At 50.0% G+C, this 15,244-nt stretch overlaps 1 protein-coding gene across 9 annotated transcripts in view; it reads right to left on the minus strand.

Annotated features, from left to right (window-relative positions):
* Dock6 (dedicator of cytokinesis 6) overlaps window positions 1-7,414 on the minus strand; it is a 62,434-nt gene extending 55,020 nt beyond the window's left edge. For all 9 annotated transcript variants that reach the window (XM_041657162.1, XM_041657164.1, XM_041657163.1 and 6 more), the window contains exons 1-3: window positions 7,309-7,414; window positions 1,542-1,629; window positions 882-1,057 (exon numbers count right to left, since the gene is read on the minus strand). In XM_041657162.1, coding sequence (XP_041513096.1) covers window positions 882-1,057; window positions 1,542-1,629; window positions 7,309-7,352 — 308 coding nt within the window. In that variant the 5' untranslated portion in view covers window positions 7,353-7,414. The remainder of the gene's footprint in view (window positions 1-881; window positions 1,058-1,541; window positions 1,630-7,308) is intronic.
* Window positions 7,415-15,244: the final 7,830 nt, after the last annotated feature.

A 15,244-nucleotide genomic window follows, 5' to 3' on the forward strand; every position in this document is an offset into this window, starting at 1 on the left:
CTCCAAAGCCACAGAGAAACCCTGTCTCGAAAAACCAAAAAAAAAAAAAAAAAAAAAAAAAAAAAAAAAGAACCACAGGCTGCTCTTGCAGGGGACCCCAGTTCAGTCTACAGCGGATCTGACGCCCATTTTTGACCTCCATGAGCACCAGGCACACAGGTGATGCAGGGACATGCGTGCAGGTGAAACACCATATGTGTAAAATTAATAAATCTTTAAAAAGTAAAAAGGCGGAGGGGGGCCTGGAGAGATGGCTCAGAGGTCAACAACACTGCTCCTTCAGAGGACCCAGGTTCAATGCCCAGCACCCACATGGCAGCTCTCAATTGTCTGTATGTCTGTAACTCCAGTTCCAGGGGATCTGGCACACCTCACACAGACATACATGCAGGCAAAACACCAATGTACATAAACAAAAATAAATTAATAAAAAAAGAACTGAAAAAGAAAATGCAGCTGGAGAGATGCTGGGCAGGTACAGTGCTTGCCACACAAGCATAGAGACTGGGGTTCAGATCCCCTGCACCCATACAACAACAGTGGGTGAGCATGGTGGCCCACCCAAACCCCAGACTCAAGAGGCAAAGCAGGGCACCCCTAGAGCAAGCTGGCTGGAAAGTGAGAGACTCTGCCTCAATACATCAGGTGGAGAATGAAAAAGGAAGATTCCTGAATTCACCTCTAGCCTCTGCACACTTACCTATCACACACACACACCCACAACAACAATTTTTTTTTTAAGTCAAAGATGCCAAAATGGAGGATCAGAGAAGGAGAGTAATTTGCCCAAGGCCACACAGGCATCCAGGGCCTGGAGTTGAAGCTGGGAGTACGAGACTTTGGGAGAGGGAGTGAGATGTCTGTGTGTGTGCAGAACGCACCCATCCTCGGGGACCCCAGACTCTGTGGTCCGACATTCTCGGGGCTGCTTCAGTAGTTCTAAGTCATCGGCTGGAAACTCTATCAAGTCCCTGAGGGGACCGGGCTCAACATCAGGTGGCCGGCTCAGAAGCACGTCCTCGAAGTCCAGGGGTTCTATGACCTCCGTCAGAGGGACCTGATTGAAATACAGTGGCCATGGCTCCCACTGGTGACAGGCAGGGAGTATGCTCACAGTTGATTTTAGACTGCAGGAGAGGGTGGTGGGAGCCTCTGAGGGTCGATGGGAGCCCGCAAGCTCAGACTTTCCATAGCAGCTTGGCCAGCGCCCTGCCCCCTCTCCCCAGGGACTCCAGGAAGGAAATCACACCCTGGCGTCTGGAAAGACTCTAATGGTAGAAGGAATGGTCGGAGACAATTCCTGAGGCCCCACCTCTTCCCCCCGTGGCAGGAAGTCTCTTCCAGCCCCCAGTCTGGGGCCCCATCTGGGTGGTCCAGGAAGCCGGTATCATCCCCAGACCACCCTTGGAACACACGACCCTGCATTTGCACAGATGTGGGAAGGACAAGGACCCCCTCCTCCCTGGCCACTGAAGGCAGATGGCCAAGCAGCATCAGAGGAGGGTGTGCCCACTGCTGCCAGACACTGGGCAGGGACTCACCCCCAGGGAACTACTGGAGCGTCGGCTGGAGTGGGGTGAGCCGCTGCGTTCGCGGGACACCTGCTTCCGGACCTCGGCAGCCACTGTCCTGGGAAGACAGAAAAGGCGTATGAGAACAAGAAAACTCGGGAATGGGGGGGGGGGGCTTATTTGTAAGAGAGAACTTGGATGGTGAAAGGAAAAATAAAAACACAACGAGCTTTAAAAAAAGAGAGAGACCTGTGAGATGGCTCATCAGGTAGAAGTCCATGACCACCTGGGCTCAGACCCCAAGACTCACATGGTAGGTGGGAGCTGACTCCCAAAGGCTGTCCCCTTACTTTGGGTGCCAAGTCAGTAAACTAATTAAAAACAACAAGGGGCTGGGAATGGGAGTAGCACAGTGGTGGAGGGCTGGCCCTGCTGCTGTAGCAGGCCCTGGGTTCCAGTCCCAGGGTTGCAAGCACTGCAAGAATAAATAGATAGATAAAAGCTGCTGGTCCCTTCCCACATCAGACAGGGAAGTGTCACTGTGCCAGATGTGAGGAGTGACAGTTTCCTCCCCATCACCTCCCCTCTTAGACCCTTAATGTCTAGAGGAAGACACCATCCCTCCATCTTTCCTGGGTTCTTCAAACACATCAACTGGGCACTGCACTTGGAGCAGGAACCTATTCCCTCCTGTCTGTGAAGCTCTGCCCAGCCTCAGTTTATCTGTTTACAATTACCCTGACCTCAGAGGGACCAGTGAGCATTCTGTAAGTGTATGTTCTAGGATGAGGCTGCCAGGGTGGAGAAGCCACCAGCACCCTCAGCTCAGAAAGAACGGCCAGATGCCAGACCTGCTGCACTGGAATCCCAGCCTTGGAGGAGGTCCTGTTGATTCTAGGTGTTCAATAATGTTTCTTTTGTTTTGTAATGCTGAGGATGACTTCTGGCCTCCTGCATGCTAGAAAATGTTGCAGCTGAACCATGTCCTCAGCCCCTCACTGGGGGATTCTATGCCAGGGCTCCAACACTGAGCCACATCCCAGCCCCTCACTGGGGGATTCTAGGCAGAGGCTCTACCACTGAGCCACACCCCAGCCCCTCACTGGGGGATTCTAGGCAGGGGCTCTACCACTGAGTCACACCCTAGCCCCTCACTGGGGGATTCTAGGCAGGGGCTCTACCACTGAGCCACACCCCAGCCCCTCACTGGGGGATTCTAGGCAGGGGCTCTACCACTGAGCCACACCCCAGCCCCTCACTGGGGGATTCTAGGCAGGGGCTCTACCACTGAGTCACACCCTAGCCCCTCACTGGGGGATTCTAGGCAGGGGCTCCATCACTGAGTCACGCTACAGCAAAACAAAACCAAGAAAAAGCCAGCTAGCCAGTGTATGGATAAAAGTCAAAGACAATTCATGGGGGTTGTTTTCCTCCTCCCACTATTGGCCCAAATTCGGGATGTCAGGCTGGGTGGCCTCTTACCTGCTGGGCCGTCTCAATGGCCCCAGCACCAAATTAAACTTAGGTTTATTATTTATTTTAAGTGCATGAGTGCTTTGCCTGCATATATGTGTGTAACCCTCAGAGGTTAGAAGAGAACGGGCATCAGATTCCCTGGAACCGGAGTTATAGCTGACTGTGAACCACCATGAGGATGCTGGGAACCAAACCTGGACCCTCTTAACCCCCGAGCCATTTCTCCAGGCCCTGCGAAATGAAAATGAAAATGGAAGGTTTGTGCTCAGATTCAAAACCTGCAAAGCAGAATCCTCTGAAGCATGCAGGGCTCCAAGATTAGTATTTTTAAAAGATGCAAGTACGGGGATGGAGGCTACACCCCATCTGAGGTGGTCTTTGGCTGGAGAAAGCACAGGGGTTGGGGAGGAGGGGCAGGATGAGACACAGCCCTTGGCCTTGGAAAACAGTGGTGGGCTTGCAGCCCCAGTCATGGGAACTGCTGCTCTGTTACTATGTACATGTCCAAATTACTACGATGGCCTTATGCCCCATTGCTTGGCAGTAATGGGTAGAAGGGGTGTGACGTGTATACAGATGGAGGCCAGAGGTCAGCTTCTTATGTCTCTTCTGGTACCATCCATCCTACTTCCTGAGAAAGAGTCTCTCCATTGGGATAGGTTGCTGGTCAGTGAGCTCCGGGAGCCAACCATTCTCCATCGTCCCAGAACAGGGGCTATGGTGTTCCACCACATCTGGCTTTTACATGGATGTTAGGGATTGAACGTGCGTAGGTCCTCATGCTTGCATGGCTGTTTGTTGACTGAGTTATCTTTCTGGCTCCCCAACATTTTGAAACAGGGTCTCATGTATTCCAGGCTGGCCCCAATCTCACTGTGTAATCCAGGCTAGGTTTGCACTCTCAACCCTCCTAACTTCCATGGCTCACACGCTAAACCTCCTCTACATTCCTCCTCGCAAATCTGATTGGTTCAGGCATCCTAGGAGAACACCTCTCTCTCTCTCTCTCTCTCTCTCTCTCTCTCTCTCTCTCTCTCTCTCTGACTCAGTACAGATATCAGCACCTAGAAAACTCTCTTCGCCACAGAGACAGAGACACTCAGAGACACTACAATGACACCCCTCATTGCAATGGCTGAGACACCTACCAGGGACAGTGCCTGCTGCCCAAGCTGAGAACCCACACCAGATCAACAGCTTCCAGCACTGCAGAAACAGGGACAAGAGGATCCCTGGGGCTCCCTAACCAACCAGCTTAGCTGGAGCTCCAGATCCCAGTGAGCAACCCTGCCTCAAAAGGTAAGATGGAGGGAGGCTGGCTCAGTGGCAACTTGCTGCCAAGCCTGATGAGTTGTAGAAAAAGGACTCCTAAAAGCTGTCCTCTGACTCCATACATGAGCTGTGGAACATAGGAGGGGCAGGACCTGACTTCACATCTACACACACACACACACACACACATGCATGCACGCACGCACACGCGCGCTTCACAGTGGTGGAAGTCCAGGATGTAGGAAGAGGCCACATCCACTCCTGGAATCTGACTGAGAGAGACAAAAGAGGCAGATGTGATTGTGTAATCCCCACACTTGAGAGTGGGAGACCGAAGCAGGAGCCTTGCTGCCAGTTCAAGACCAGCCTAGACACAGAATGAAACCCTATCCCATAAAACAAAACAAACAGAAGAGCTGGGGATGACTCAGTAAGTGCCTGCCATACAAGCATCAGCTTGGGGTCCTGTAGCTGGAGGTAGCGGCAGGCATACCAGAGCTTGCTGGGCAACCAGCCTTGCTGAATCTGTGAGCTTCAGAACCCACTAAGAGGCTTGCCTCAAAAACCAAGGTGAGGGTGGCAAGATGGCTCAGTGAGAAAAAGCCCTTGTTGCCAAGACTGATGACCTCAGCTTGATCCCTGGCATCTATACAGTGAAAGAACCAGACTCCTGTAAGCTGTCCGCTGACCTCCCACACACACTGGCACACACAAGTACACATAAAGTAAGTAAATGAAAATACATACATACACACACACACACACACACACATATATTTAAAAGTTAAACACGCAAGGAAAATGTGGTACATTTACACAATGGAGTACTATACAGCAAAACAAATAACGACAGCTTGAATTTTGCAGGAAAATGGATGGAGCTAGAAAACATTATTTTGAGTGAGGCAACCCAGACACAGAAAGACAATTATCACATGTACTCACTCATAGGTGGTTTTTAAACATAAAGCAAAGAAAGCCAGCCTACAAACCACAATTCCAGAGAACTTAGACAACAATGTGGACACTAAGAGAGCCTTACATAGATCTAATCTACATGGGAAGTAGAAAGTAGAAAAAGATAAGATCTCCTGAGTAAATTGGGAGCATGGGGACCTTGGGGGAGGGATGAAGTGGGGAGGGGAGAGGCAGGGAAGGGAGCAGAGAAAAATGTAGAGCTCAATAAATAGCAATAAAACAAAACAAAGGGGCTGGAGAGATGGCTCAGAGGTTAAGAGCACTGACTGCTCTTCCAGAGGCCCTGAGTTCAATTCCCAGCAACCACATGGTGGCTCATAGCCATCCATAATGGGATCTGGTGCCCTCTTCTGGCGTGCAAGCATACATGGAAGGACTGCTGTATACATAATAATAAATAATTCTTAAAAAAAAAACAAAAAAAACCAAAAAGTTAAACATACACAGTGCCTCACGTGGTCATCCCAGTACTCAGAAAGCTGAGAGTTAGGATGATTGCTGAACTTTGAAGCCACCTTGGGCTACATGGTCAGTTCTGGACTAGTTAGAAGAAGGCGAGAACCCTTCTCCAAAGGAAAGCAAGCACAAAGCAAGGTGCTGGCCATGTGGCTTTGCTGTTAGAGGACTTGCCTGGCATGCAGAAAGCACTGTGTTCCGGCCCCAGTGCCATTGAAACTGTGTGTAGTGCACGCCTGTAAACCTAGCGTTGGGTAGGAAAGCCAGGCGTTCAAGACCAGTCTTGGCTACATAGTGACTCTGAGGTCAGTGTGGGCTACGTGAGAGCCTGTCTCAAACAAGCAAAACACAACCAAGTGTAACCAAGACTCCACTCAGATCCCTGATGTTAGGGTTCATCTGGGAATTTGTGGGTAAACTCAAAGAATAGGTGAATACAGGGTCAGGTCTCCATGCAAAACCGTCTACCTATCAAACTTCTTGGGAAGTCTTGGGACACTTCCCCAAAGTGCATTAGGACCCCAGCATCATTTTCTGATCTTAGCCTGGGCTCCACAGCTCCTATTCTCCTAGACAACACCCATCTTGCTCACTTGAACCAAAACTCAAGGACATAGGGACTTAAGAGACAAGAAACACATGGTACTATGAGACCCGAAAACTGTCCAATTGCTCTGCTCCAGGTCACATCCCTCCTCTATCCAGAACTCTCTATGGCTCTCACTTCACCTGGGGCCAAAGTCAAAGTCCTCCTTCTGGTCCGCAAGACTCTCTAAAATCTATTCCCTTTGTGGCCACAGGGCCTTTGCACTCGCTTCTTCCCTGGATGATGGACCAGAGATCTTTTCCATCCTTTAGGTAGGTGCTTGAATGCACCAGCCCCTCCCACATAGCCGATGAGCCGCCCCCCCCCCCAGCCTCCCCACCTGCTTCCTGTCTTAGAGATCCCCACCATATCACTGTCACATCTATCTGGCACCTGTTTGTCCCACCATGGCAAACCCAAGAGAGGGGCTACTTCTTGTGTTTCCATTAGTGTGGGACCCACAAGCAGCGTCTCCCACCTAAGGGTGGTCAGTGGATCAGATTCCAGAGATGATTACGAACCCGCCCCAGTTTTGAGCCTTCTTCCAAGCTCTCTCCCAATCACCAGTGGTCACGGGAAAGGATCCCCGAGCATCTGTCGTCTGTCCCCTTCCACCGTCTGCCCACCAGCTGGTTCAGTCCCCAGCCCCCTCGTCCCGCCCCTCCTGCGCCCAGGCGGTGTGGGGAGAGGCTGAGGCAGGAGACTGAGGGGGGCTGTCCCCAGCTGTCCTCCAGCTCCGGCAGCTCCTTCTTCTTCCCAGACAGCTGGGTTCTGGGACCCTAGGCGGGGGAGGGGCTGATAATTTCCTCCGGCCGGTGAGGAAAGGACAGGAGAGAAGCTGGAGGGTCGGGATGCAGCCCCGGCGCTCCGGGGAGCCCGCCCGCACCGACTCAGGACGCGCTTCCTCCTCCGGGAAGTCCTCGGGGAGCCCGGCACGCCCCCGCTACCGCTCCTCGCCAGCCCCCAGCACTCGCCCTCGCCCCCGCTCATCCTGCCCGGAACGACAGTGTCCGCGGCCGCACTCGCTACCTGTTGATCTTGTGAGCGAAGGCGCGGCGCTCCGAGGCCGCCATGACGCCCCGCGTCCCGCCGCAGTCTCCCGAGTCTGGGAAGTCGGACTGGGCGGGGCCGGCGAGCGGACGGGGCGGGGCCTGTACTAATGGGGCGGGGCCTGAGCTAGGGACCCGCCTCAGCCGCGGAATGAGGCTGAGAGATGGGACTGGGCCCGGACGGGGGTGGAGCTTTCCCTAGGGTAGGGCGGGGTCTTTCTGGGATAGGGCGGGGCCTGCACTGAGAGTAGAGCAGAAACGTTGGGAATGGGGAGGAGCCTGTTCTCCGACTGGGGACTGGGATGGAGATAGCGCTGACAAGGCTTAGAGCCAGGCTGTGATGGTGGCTGTCCCTGATCTAAGATGAGGATCTGGCTAAGACTGGAGAGATGGGGAGTCTTTGTGGGCGTGGCTAGTGAGGGACGTCCTTGATGTGAAGGGAAATTGTGGGCTGGGCATCGCTAGGATGGGTAGGGAATTGGGGGTTTGTGAAGACAGGTGGGGGCCAGGCAGAGCTGGACTTGGGTGGGCAAAGCCGGGAGAGGAACAGGGGAGGGGCATGGAGGGGAAGATTTCCCCCTTGCAATGGTGTCAAGATGGGGAAACTGAGTCTTCTGTTGGGCTGGGGAGGAAAAGACTGAGCATCAAAACCCTGTAGGTCACTGCTTGTCCCCGGAGACACTCTGACAAGAAAACAATGTCAATGTCTCACATGGAGTAATAATAATTACTAAGTCTTTGCTTATAGCTGTGCAGTAGACAGGGCAGGGAAGGTCTGTTGTTTTCCACTATTGACAAGATGCTAAACTGGAGCCTAGAGGTATGGAGGCTTTTGCTTAGTATACCTCACGAGGGGCTCAAGGGATTTCCATGCCCATCTCTGGGTCGGGGTAGAAAGGTGGATGAGCCCAGCTAGGCTCAGGGGAGTCCGTCTAGGAAGTGTGACTCAGAAAGCCAGCTCTGATATCTGAGGGAGCCAGTCTGGAAACTTCTGTCCACCAGAAGATGTAGCTATGTCTTTATTAATTTATGACCTAAAATCTCTTCCCTATAGTTCCTCTCCTAGCACCAGTTCTCTGGGGTTGTTCAGTCCAGGCTCATCTCTGGATATACCAACTTTCTCCTGCCTCCACACCTTCTCCTGGGAAGCGTCTGCCCTCCCAGCAACCATGGTCAAAACAGTCTAGGGAGAGTGGGTAGCTGTGTAACACCAAGGATGACCGCCTCGGAACTTTTGCATGTGCTGTTCTTTTTCCCCGCTTGTGGATGCTAGCGTATGATGAAACTGGACCAGCAGGTCATAGTGACTTGCCCCAGTTGCCCAGCAAACCTATATGAGTTTTAAAAGCCATAAAAAGGAAACCTAGATGGTAGGGGCACCCCCTAGAAGTCCGTCTGCTCCTTGCCCAGCACTCAGTCTATGTACACAGCTGTCAGGAGCCCACACACCTGCCCAGAGTTGTCCAGCTGCTTCTGCCCTGGAGATGCAGAATGTAACTCCACCCACCACTGTGCGCGGGGCGGGGGCACCCAGTGTCACTCTGAGGTCTCTGCTTCCTCCTCTCCTCTCAGACTGGGTGGGAGGGCATGAAGCTGGCCCTCCCTGCTGCTTCTATTGTGCGTGGTCTTGGGGATACCTGAGTCCCGGCCACATCCTCTCTTGTGCAGAAGTCTCTGTGGCTCTCACCTCATGGGGTCAAAGTCTGTTCCTTAGCCTCGCTCCACCACCACCCTGTCCTTATAGCCTCCTCTTGAAAGCCTGCAGTCCAACAACCTGTCTGCCTCTGACTGCCCAAATATTCCTGTCTCACCTCAGGGCCTTTGCGCTGGCTGTGGGTTTTGTCCTCACCACTCCCCTACTCCACCCAGCTAGCATGTTCTTGTTTACTCGAGGAAATTCAGGACTTGCCCTGTTTACCTAATGCCAGATTTAAGATTTGGACCCTCGGAGTTTGATGCCCCCCACCCCCAAAAGAGAGCAACTGTGCCAAGATCAGCTACGTTCCACTTCAGACCTAGCTGTGTGACCTACAGCTCAATTTTCAACCTCTCTGGTTTTTCCTTTCTCTTCACCAAGGGCTCCTGGTGAGTCACATGACAACGCACAGATATGGGAAGGGGAACAGGATCCCGGAGCTTGGATCCCCTGGAGAAGCTAATGGGGACCTAACCAGAGCCTGGGGACTCTCAGAGTGGCTTTGGTTTCTGAAAGGGTGACTTCAAAGATCCCTTCAAGTGAAGATAGTGTCCAGCACCACCCAGGTGCCCGCCAGACCTGATTGTCAAGGCCACACCTCTGCAGGGCACTGCCAGGCCTGACTCAGCCGGGCGGGGCAGGGGAGCACTTGAAGTTGCTCAAATGCAGGAGACTTTGGCCTCTACATGACGGGGTGTGAGGTGGGGCTGGTAGACCCAGGCAGAGGAGGCTGCGGAGGAGAATTCCTCACTACCCTGTGGGGGACGGATGTATGTGGGGCTGAGGGGGGCAGTGGGAAGGGGTGGGTCCCAGCAGCTGACTTGCGGACTAGTTCACTTTCCATGTAAGAAATGAGGGGTTGGAGACCATCCCCTGCTGGGTGTGGCAGCAACCACATGTAACCCCAGCACTTGGGAGGTAGAAGCAGGGGGACCAGCCTTGGCTATCTATTGAGGGAGTTTGAAGTCAGCCTGGGCTACATGAGACCCTATCTCAAAACAGCAGCAAAAGTCTTCCCTTCATTCATACTACTGTACAGCGCTGCTCCTTTTTCCTGGGAAGGGAAAGTTCCTGACCTGCCATTCCATGAGCTTGTGATGGGAATCATTGTGGCATTAAAATGTCTTTGTTGGCCCAGGGAGACAGCTCAGTGTGTAAAGCATCTGCTGTGTGTGCAGAAGAACCCGAATTCAGGTCCTAAGCATTCACTTGGAAGCCAGGCATGGTGGTGTATGTCTGTAATCCCAGAACTGAGGCAACAGGGGCAGGGATCAGGAGTTAAGGGCCAGCCTCAGCTATGGAGGGAGTTCTAGGCTAGCCTGGGCTATATGCAACTATCTCAGAAAGCAGAGAGGGGCTGCTCTGAGGACCTGAGCTGATCATCAGTACCCAAGAAAACATCCAGGTGGGCGACACACAACTTTAATCCTAGCACTGGGGAGGCAGAACCAAGAGGATCCCTGGAGCTCACTCTCCAGCAAGCCCAGCTGAATCAGTGAGCTCCGTGTACAGTGAGAGACCCTGTATCCAATAGGAAGGACGACTCAGTTGGCAAGACTGGCAACTCGAGTTCAGTCTCCCTGCAGCCTCAAAAGAAAAGCATTGAAAAGAAATTCAATGGGGAGTGACAGAGGAAGACGTCTGGCCTTCACAAGCGCATATGTACCCCCAGGTGCACACACATGAACAGGTAAACATACAAACAACACATGCAGATTTTCTTTAAAGATTTATTATCTATTTGGGGGCTCGAGTATACATATGTGTATCACGTGTGAGCCACCAGCCTCACTGGACTGACTTAGGTACACTTTCCACTCATCAGGTCTGTTTTGGTAATTGATGACTCACTGAATCAATGTTTTAAAATGACAAATTAATGAGCGATTGACCGAATGAATGAATGGACGTAAGCCCGAGTGAGTGGATGAACGCGTGCAAGAGGGAGGGAGTGAATTAACGAACAAGTGAATGACTGAGTGTGTGAATGAACACACGTGCATCTCCTAGAGTGCCAACAATCTCAGATGCAGAGATTTTTTGATTCCTTTTCCGGGTTGACCACGGGTGGCCCGGGTACTGTTTGGGCCTTAGTATCCTTTTTGGTAAAGTACAGGGAAACCACAGGGCCATGACAGGGCCATTAAGGTATGCTACCCCAACATAAGCCACCAGGGCCTCACAATATTGTTTTTCTTTTTTTGCTCCTTCCGGAGCTAGGAAAGGAAGCCAGAGCCAGGCAGGGTGTTCAGGCCTGCCTTCAGGACTTGAAGTCACAAAGAGAGATCACAGGGCAGGTCCCAGGCTTCCTGTTTTTCTTGGAACAGATTGTCTGTTTACCGGATGCTCGGCTGTCTCTGATGCTCGACTGTCGGACGCTGTAGCCCGTAGCACTCTGGAATTCTCTGACTAAAAAGTCTTCTTCTTTTTTTCTTCAAGATAGGGTTTCTCTGTGTAGCTGTGGCTGTCCTGGAACTCACTCTGTAGACCAGATTGACCTCAAACTCAGAGATCCTCCTGCCTCTGCCTCTTGGGTGCTTGGATTAAAGGCGTGTGCCTCCACAGTCCATCAAAGTTTTTCTTTTTGTTGCTGAGGATGTGCTAAGCAAGTACTACAGTCCCAAATACTCTTCCATTGAATTTATATATACATATGTATATATCACATGTATTATATGTTATGTCACATATATTATGCATATATATGGTGTATGTGTACGCAAACACATATTTATAACACACAATCAAGAGGCAGAGGCAGGTGGATCTGTGAGTTCAAGGCCAGCCTGGTTTACAAGAGCTAGTTTCAGGACAGGTTCCAAAGCTACAGAGAAACCATGTCATGTAAAACCAAAAAAACATAACATGTTTTTAAACAGCAACCACGTGGCTCTCCTCCATCTTGGCTAATGGACCTCATGCAGATGCAAGCAGCTGCAGGGCTGGCAGTCATCTTCCCTAAGGTTAAAAAGTGCATACCAGCCGGGCGGTGGTGGCGCACGCCTTTAATCCCAGCACTCGGGAGGTAGAGGCAGGCGGATCTCTGTGAGTTCGAGGCCAGCCTGGTCTACAAGAGCTAGTTCCAGGACAGGAACCAAAAGCTACGGAGAAACCCTGTCTCGAAAAATCAAAAAAAAAAAAAAGTGCATACCATGTGACTTACCCACCATCTTCAGACAAGCAGGTGGCGCAGAGCAAGAACTGTAAACATCTTAGTCCTGAGGAGTCCTCTGTTTATCATCACAACTCCTTTCTGGACTGGGGAAGCAAAAAGTCTCAGATGTTTGGATTAGTATGGACCTTTGTATGATAGCAAAAATCTAAGAATATATTTGCTGCAACATACTATACATATGATTCAACCCTGGTTTAGAACATATTGCACATGATGATAAATTTTTAAGGTTATAAAGATGTACTAGGGCTAACAAAAGCTGACTTACAGATTTATACCTAAATGCTTACGTCTTTGCTAACTGTTCAACGCCAAGCTACTAGAAAACTTAAATAAGTAACAATATATGCTTGACAAATAAGATATATTTGATATTCAAAATTTATAAGGTCTGCTCAGATTTATAGTAATATTTATCTAGCTACTTTGTCCTTGCTCTTGTTAACCTTCAGCTATTTGTGTGAACTAAGCAATACAAAAAACTACAGTGTCCTATAATGGTGAACTATAAAAGGATCAATAAAACTGCCGGTCTCCCTACTGTGTCTATGATGAAAGTTCTGTTTTGATATTAGAAAATCTTCAATTAAAAAAAAAATGCTATTTTTAAGTCTAAACCTAACCAGGATGGAAGGTAAGGCGTGTGAGCTAGCAGTCACCTTTTAGACGGCAAGAATCTTCCATATGCTCAGAACTGCACTTGCAGTCTTGCTCAGCACTGATGCACTCCATTACAGAACAAGTTGTATTTAGCCTCCCGTGTATAGTTTCAAAGTTACACAAGCAACGCTTGTTTAGTTTAGATATACTTAGTAGATGATCTTCAAACTCTTCAGAGATCTGCTGAATATGTCATCCAAAGTGTTTAATTAAAAGGGGGGAGGGCTTTTTGTGGTAAAGAGACATGCCAACTCCTGGCAGCACCCATAATCTCCCCCAAAGAAGATGATGGGTACAGAAGAACCTCCACCTGGAGCATGATTTAAATGTGGCAAAGTCGGCCGCTCAGTCAAAACCTGTTCTTCACCTTGACTGCCGTCAGACCCTGTCCAAACTGTGGTCGAGCAGGATACTGCGGAGTTGATTGCCTTGCTTTGCCTAGATAAGGTAAGCTGCACCCCCCTCCCCAGGTTCCTACTCCAGGGGAAAGTCGTTGGATATTCTGGGCCTGGTGACCACAACTGACGCTGCTCTGAGAACTCTGCCCCCGGGACCACGGAGGGATCTAGGGTAATTGTCCAGGTAGGTGGCAAGGACCTGTCATTTTTAATAATTTTGGAGCTGCTTGGTCTGCACTTTTGGTTTACTCAGGTAAAATATATCTGCCCCAGATCGATCTCTGATGGGGTTCACTGATGGGCTAGCCATAGCTTTGCTAGCTTTCCCTCAGTTCAACAGCAGCAGCCAAGGCTTCAGCTGCCTGCTCAGTTCTCTTCAGTGTAAAAGTCAGGCCTGAGGCCTCACTTTCCCAGGCCCCCAGCTGAGAAGAGAGGCACTCACAAAGTAGATTAAGTGTAACTTTTTACTCTTTCTTTATTTAAAAGAGCTCCCTTTCCAATGACTGCTCTCAGTAATCAGCCACCCGGGTATCATGGTGATGACTGGGGCAGAAGTGTAAAGTTTATGTAAGGTCTGGAGATACGAAAGTTTAAGTCGTGAGTGTCTAAGGAAATGTTTTAAGATGTGTAAATGCAAGTTATAAAGGTGAAAGAAAATGTCTTAAGGTATGTAAATGTTATTTGTAAAGGCATAAGAGAGTGATTTAAGATATATGTAAAAATGAAAAATGTTGGAACTGAGTGTGGTGGCGCACACCTTTAATCCCAGCCCTTGGCGGGGGAGGAGGGACAGAGGCAGGAGGATTTCTGTGAGTTTGAGGTCAGCTTAGTTTACCGAGTGAATTCCAGGATAGCCAGGGCGACCCAGAGAAACTTTGTCTCAAACAAAACAAAACAAAACAAAAAGAAGAAAACTGTTTCAGATTTCATTGCCTCTGTGTGCTATTGTTATATCAAGACTTCAAACACTGAGTTTAACATTAGTCAGTGGAGTTCTGACGAGCTGTTAGCCCAGCTCCGGTGAGCTCTGACTACTATTATCATAGCCACAAGCTCAAGAGTTTAAATTTCCTCTGCTTGTCTTCTAAGTAGAGACTTAAATATGCTTCTCACTGAGCTGGAAACATCTCTGTCCAATCTGTGTATTCAGCTCTTCGGAAAGTGTGTTAATATTTTAGCCCAAAATCATTCTGGGTCCCCAAGCTTCTACTACGATTCAAAGGCCTGAGTCTACTGCCTTTTCTACAATGTGGATTTTAGTGCGGATAACAAACAGTGGCAATGCTGACATATCTAAAACATATCTCTCTTTGTAAACTTAAAAAGCTATTGTGAGGGTCAGGGAACCGACGTGGATCCATCTCTCACAGTACAGTCAGCCAACAACCTGTTCCCCACCTGCCCATTTACCTCTTCCTGAGGGTGGTGGGGCACAATTATTAAAAACCCAGAGACAGAAATTGGCTTCAACCCGAAGGTCAGAAAAGCAAAACAGCCAGCCACTGGCTCTTACCTCTACCTCAGTCCTGACTCTAGGAATCTCAGAATGATTCTGTGAGAGACTCTCTGTGTGTGAGCTGTTTTTTCCTGTCTTATATTCCTCTCTCGTGCTGGGATTAAAGGCATGCACCACTACTGTCTGGTTTCTATGGCAAACTAATATAGCTACTGGGATTAAAGGTGTGTGTCACCACTGCCTGGTCTGTAAGGCTGATTGGTACGACTGTTTTCCTATCTGAGCTTCAGGCAAGCTTTATTTATTAAAATGCAAATGAAATATCACTACAAGGTGGAATCTCTCTCTCCCCTGGTGCTGGGACTCCCCTTTCCCAGCTACCAGGACCAAATGCCTAAAAGTTTCAAATGGACACCTAAGGAAAAAAATTCCCCCTGAACACCTTAACTTTACCTTCTCTTACTAGTATATATCTGCCCCAGCATCCTTCCAGCTCCAGATGCCCCTTCAAAATCTGCATCCCGGATAGAC

This window comes from Microtus oregoni, unplaced genomic scaffold, assembly GCF_018167655.1.
Source record: "Microtus oregoni isolate MIOR12 unplaced genomic scaffold, Mior012 000008F_ref0000371, whole genome shotgun sequence".
Classification (NCBI taxonomy): Eukaryota; Metazoa; Chordata; class Mammalia; order Rodentia; family Cricetidae; genus Microtus; species Microtus oregoni.